Here is a 5,909-nt window from a genome sequence, read left to right on the forward strand (position 1 = left end):
TTTGACTTTCCTGCATTTGTAGCAGTTGGCCTAAAGGTTTTTGAGAAGTCACGCGGGTTTCTCTCCGCATTTGTTGGTTTAAAAGCTTCCCCAAAATTCCTTTTTGGCTGGAAGTCCGTTTCCTTACGCTTCCCTTTCGCCTTATGGCGAGGGTTTGCGTCGGTATCGGATTCTTCTCTCTCCTCGTCTGAGTACTCGCACTCGCTGTTCATATTGAGCTGTTGGCGAGTACTGCCGAATTCGTCAGCCTGTTGAACTGAACGCAAGCGTTCATCCAATTCAGCTTGGAACTCTCTTTGACGTGCTTCGGCCCACGCCTTCACTTGATCTAGTGTTTGGCGAGGGGCCCTCGTTCGTTTTTCCAACTGGGCATCAGTGAACCCCAGTGGAATATTTACTGCACTTGCCCCGGCTTGGGTAGACGGGTAGTGTTCGTAAGATTTGTATAACCGCCGGTGTTCCCCCCAGTTGCTGGGGTTGTGGTTACCGGGGTTTCTTGGTCGGTTACTGGCCTTGGGACCGGAGTAACGTTAACCATTTCTTCAGAAATTTTGAAAAAACTAAATTAGTTCTAACTTTTATGCACGGATGGCGCCAATGAAGAAACACTAAGTGAACCCACAGGCAGATTATAGATAATCTGGGGGTTAAGTAATGTTTCCCACGAGAATGAGGTCCAGCAGAGAAGGTTGTTCTTCAGGGGACCTGCAAAACAGACACCGTAAGCTCGTCACTGAGAAGGGGGGGTTCCTCCTTGTGACCACCCTCCGGCGTGAGAATCAGACTAGATTGCTCTGAATATAAGTGTATATTAAGAGATTGCTAGATAAGATTGAGATATCAGATGATGTCCTTACCATTCCAAGGTGTTGGAGTATTTATAGCCGAAGGTAGGTTTCCAAGCAGGTACAGCCGGCTGAATAGTGTTCCTGTTCTACCAACAGTGGACTACGCACAGGCCATGCTGGTTGGTGGATAGGTTACGGCCAACAGTAATAAGGTCGGCTGTATACTGTTCCTTTACTGCCAGCTACGCACTGTTCCACCAACTGTAGGCTGCGCACGTCCCATCGTAAGGGTTGGTGAGTAGGCAGCGGCTAATAGTGACAAACAGTACTAGAGGGTGCTCCTCCTCGTATTGTTGTCGGTGAGCTGTCACCCTGTGATTAGTTCATGGGCTGCTCTGGTCAAATTGTCTGTTCCGCCCATACCTTAGTAGGTATAGTACGAAAGACCTTCCAGAAGCATACGGACTGGCTCATTTAGGCGGGAGTGTTCCCGCCTTGCTCATTCTTTCATGTGACTACTGAAGTAACGAATGCCTTGTGCGTGTAGCCTTGCTGTTAGTGCGGGTAGCCTTCCCTGATGGCTTGTATCCGCAGCTGCGGGAACAGGCGGGGTACTTCACCATTGGGAGGCTTTCCCTGCGGGTACAGCTGGCGTACTGCGCGTAAGGTTCTTTGAGCATGGTGGGTCCTGCTGGAGCAGTTGGTCATTGCGCAGACGTCCCTGTTCAAGGTGAGTCTTGCGGGTCCAACTGGGCTCTGCTGGGACCTACCTCTTCAGAAACGTTACCCTATAAGCTTGTGCTTTATTAATATTCAATGTATTAATGTTGCAAAAGTTTAACACGTAACTTATATGCATGTGAGTTGCAAAAGTTTAGATTGCATGATCTCTAGCTACAATCCAACCACTAAATCAAATTTAAGTTTGAAATAATCAATTCATTGATTACTTCTTATTTCGTACGTCAGCTACGTTCGAATTCATGTGTACGTTGTCCTTGTGATTAGGCCTTATTTTATCACACGTGACTCTTTTAAGTTTTAACCTAACCCTTCATAATCCACGTATTAACTTGGCAACCATTACCGACCGGTACTTGAAAAGGAAAGGAACCACTTTTGTCGTCACAGTAAAATTATGTGGCTGTGGTCCATTAGTTTGAATCCCTCAAATTCTGGATGACACTTGTCAAATGTTCATGTATAACACTCAAGTTGTTAAGACCACCTAGTTTAAATAATAATTACACGTCATTATGCTTCTTTTGATATTAATTCCAAAAGTAATCTGCCACGTCATAAACCACAATCGATTCGAACTAGAAGCTGTCAAACAACAATCTAGACATTGCACCTCCCTTGGTTTCAACCGAATTTTTTCAATGTGTTTCAAGCAAAACTGAAACAAGAATCAATTTGAGTTAAAAGAAGAAAAATGCTAACATAATTTCTTTAAAGTCTAAAGCCATAGCTTTTTTTTAAGCTAGCCGGTCAACCCTGAGATTTATCATTTTGTCGATCAATAACTTTACGACTGTGACAGGTTTAAATTGCTAGTTAAATTAGTTTTATGAACTAATTTGAAGGTCACTGTCGTTTTGTGATACGGCTTTGACTTTTTATGCTTATTTATACTTAGACAATGTAAATGTCTACTAGTAAAATTTGCTTCATCGTCAAATCTTAAAACAACATATTGTAATAAAGTACATCTTGAGCTCTACCATTCTTCAAGTTCTGAAGTTAGATAACTGTAACAACTAATAAGATAACATATATTAATTAATAATTAGGTTTCTTTTAGTATATGGTATATATTACTAGAAAGATGAAATGAAAATGAGAAAAGAATGTACATGTATAGTTAAAGGATCGTGGTGGGTAAGGAATGAAGCGTCTTTTTTTTTTTTTTTTTGAACGACTAATTTGGATCACTCACGGACCACTGGAGTATCATCGTACCATCAGTGGTACCCACGTGATCATATCCACCACCAAGCCACCAATTCAAGTGTCTTTTTTTTTGAACGACTAATTTGGATCACTCACGGACCACTGGAGTATCATCATGCCACCAATGGTACCACGCGATCATATCCACCACCAAGCCATCAAATATTTTTTTTGAACAACTAATGAAGCAAGTGTCTAATTCTTATGCACGGTTTTGCATATATTATTCCATCTTATTCATTACCAGAAGCCCAGCTGTCACGTCTTCCTTATTGGACCCAACCCGTGGACCGTTGGGTCGACATGACCTTTGTCCTTCCGGGCCTCAAAAGTCAGGTTCCAATATGGAAAAGGAAAATAAAAGCATTCTACAAGTAATTGTCATTTGTTTATTTTCATAAAAGGAAGCTTATGGTCCACCGGTGGAATTTTATGCATTTGCGTGCATTCATTTTTTCTAATGTGAAAGTTAATTAATGAAAATGAATTAACACGGTGGGGGGCTTCGAAGCCCTCCACAGTGCCACGTCAGCGTCATGTGGGCACTGGGGGCATCGAAGTCCCAGGACATAATGCCCCTCTATGGTGAGGGGGCTTCGAAGCCCAACATTTTTCTTTTTTTGTTAAAACAAAAAAACCAATACAATAATAAAAAAATACAATAATACTAAACTACAAAATAAATTGAATAAAAAAACATATAAAAAAATTAAAGCTATTTTTAGTCGCTGTCCCTCGCCGTCACCTTGCTTATTACTCCAAAGATGTTCAAACCAAATCCGATCGAAGACTGAAATTCGTTTCCCTTTTCGTGTTTTTAATAGATTAGCAAGTTTCTCATCTTCGTTTAGTGTACAGATCGGCTCTGGCTCTGGCTCATCTTGTACTCGCCTTGGCAAACTGCTCTACCCGAGTCCTCCAATATCACATTATGCAAGATAATGCAAGTGTACATTATGTTTCTTAACTTATCCATTTGTAGAAAACGAGCCGGTTGTCTAATGATAGACTAACGTTTCTTTAATACACCGAATGCCTTTTCGATGTCTTTTCTTGCTGACTCGTGTTTTTTCTTGAAATACTGACGTTTTTCATCGGTCGGGCATGTAAAGCTATGAACCAATGTGGCCCACTCCGGATAAATACCGTCGACTAGATAATATCCGTATTCGTAGTTGACATCATTCGTGGAAAATGAGATGTCGGGCGAGACTCCGTCTGTGAGGCGGTCAAAAATAGGGGACGCATTAATCACAGCTATATCATTGTTTGTACCGGGCGTCCCAAAAAACGCATGCCATATCCAAAGATCAAATGATGCAGCCGCCTCAAGAATAACTGTTGGGCCATCATGATCACCCCGATGATATTAACCTTGCCAAGCAACAGGACAGGCTTCCCATTCCCAATGCATGCAATCGAGGCTACCAAGCATCCCGGGAAAACCGTGTCTTTGATGATGCACCTTGAATATTTTTTGTATGTCGCTTTGAGTCGGCGTCCTCAATATTTTTTATGATATAGTTGTGGAATACCTAAGGTTAAAAAATTTTATGAAATTCATGCTTAAAATGTTACGGTTTTGAAATAAATAATTAGAATATTAATACTCACATTCGCAGAATGTGTGAAGCGCTTCACGAGCCACTATCGCCGACATCTGTAAGTATTCTTCCATGGCGTCGCTCGCAGTCCCGTACGCTAGTTGATGAATTGCCGCCGTGCATTTTTTGCATTGTTGAATATCCCGGTTTACCTCTCGCGTCCGCCCGTTGTTGGAAGAATGCATAAACGCTTTCTAAATCACCAAGTATTCGTAAAAATAGTCGGCGACTCATTCGAAAACGGCGCCGAAATCGTTCCGAATCAATAGTCGCATCCTACGAAAAATAATCTTTCATCAATCGGTCATTGCGCACCTACGCGATCCCGTTGAAGATGAGGCTGTCTTTCTAGTGGTTGTGAGCTTTCGTAATTCTGGACTACGAGTCGGGCAGCCTCTACAACGGCACTAAATATCGCTTCATCCTCTGAATTCGAATCAGAAATATCGTCGATATCGGGCTAGAAGTCGAGTGTGAAAGATGAGTCGGAAGACATATTTGAGGAGAAAGTTTTATAAAGTTTAAATAGGAGAATGGGATATTTGTAGAGGTTGGGTGATTGGTATATATATAATATATAGGGGAGATTTCAAATGAGAACCCCTTTGAGTTTTAAAAAACTCGAAAGAACTCAGTGTAACGATTTTTTTTTCGAATTTTTTTTACACATGCGTAATATATGTAAGTTACATACACGTAAAAAAAATTACAGAATTTTTTATGCGCCGAATCGACTTATTACACATGTGTAACGGACGCAAAATTAGTGTAATCACTTACAACTTTATTCTCTCTCCTATTTTGACTTTTTTGTCAGATTTAATCTCAACCGCACAATTCAATCCATTTAATAAAATGTATGGCTAAGAATTGAGTTCTTAAGTTCTTAAAACTCAACATGGTTCTCAAAATATCCCTCCCCTATATATATATAGTATTTTATATTATTTAATTTTTTTTAAACGATAATAATGCCGTTGTGGTGCCCCCCACCTCACCCCCCCCCATCGCGCCCATCATCCGCTCCACCCTCACCCCCTTTGTGCCCCATCTCGCCGCGCTCCTCGGCGGTGTTTCCCCCCCACCATGCCCGTCTCCCCTTCCCTTCCGCGTCCATAGCGGATAGTCTTAAGGTATAGTAAATATATGCCTTCTTAATAATTATAATCATATAAGTTCAGAACTGAAAGAATGACAAAGCTCAAGATGTACGTTATTACAATATGCATTCATCAACCTGTATGAGAACGAGAGCGTACGCATATAGAAGCAAACATAACTTAAGAAGTTAAGAATGATCTTAAGATGCCCTAGGATTTGAGTCTTTTTAGTAGGACTAGTGAAGAAACACTAATTGACCCGGGCAGATTACGGATAATCTGGGGGTTAAATAGATGTTTCCCACGAGGGTTAGGTCCGGCAAGATGGTTCCTCTAATGACCTGCAAAACAGACACCGTGAGCTCGTCACTGAGAAGGGGGGGGGTACCTCCTTGTGACCACCCTCCGGCGTGAGAATCAGACTAGATTGCTCTTGAATATAAGTGTATATTAAGAGATTGCTA

At 41.5% G+C, this 5,909-nt stretch overlaps 1 protein-coding gene across 1 annotated transcript; it reads right to left on the reverse strand.

Annotated features, from left to right (window-relative positions):
* Window positions 1–3,750: 3,750 nt before the first annotated feature.
* LOC143607825 (uncharacterized) lies at window positions 3,751–4,530 on the reverse strand. Its single transcript, XM_077083124.1, has 2 exons — window positions 4,356–4,530; window positions 3,751–4,079 (listed from the first exon to the last, which is right to left on the reverse strand). The coding sequence occupies exons 1-2, from the start codon at window positions 4,528–4,530 to the stop codon at window positions 3,751–3,753; spliced, it is 504 nt and encodes a 167-aa protein (XP_076939239.1).
* Window positions 4,531–5,909: the final 1,379 nt, after the last annotated feature.

This window comes from Bidens hawaiensis, unplaced genomic scaffold (genome assembly GCF_021521415.1).
Source record: "Bidens hawaiensis isolate Kalapana, Puna unplaced genomic scaffold, B.hawaiensis_p1.1 tig00087381_1, whole genome shotgun sequence".
In the NCBI taxonomy this organism is placed as follows: Eukaryota; Viridiplantae; Streptophyta; class Magnoliopsida; order Asterales; family Asteraceae; genus Bidens; species Bidens hawaiensis.

Bases quoted from the DNA above. Each gene is read 5' to 3' on its own strand.
- LOC143607825 (XM_077083124.1), bottom strand. From the start codon at position 4,530: ATGCATTCTTCCAACAACGGGCGGACGCGAGAGGTAAACCGGGATATT. The intron at 4,080-4,355 runs GTGAGTATTAAT...ATGGCCCAACAG, and splicing joins GCTTCACACATTCTGCGAAT to TTATTCTTGAGGCGGCTGCA.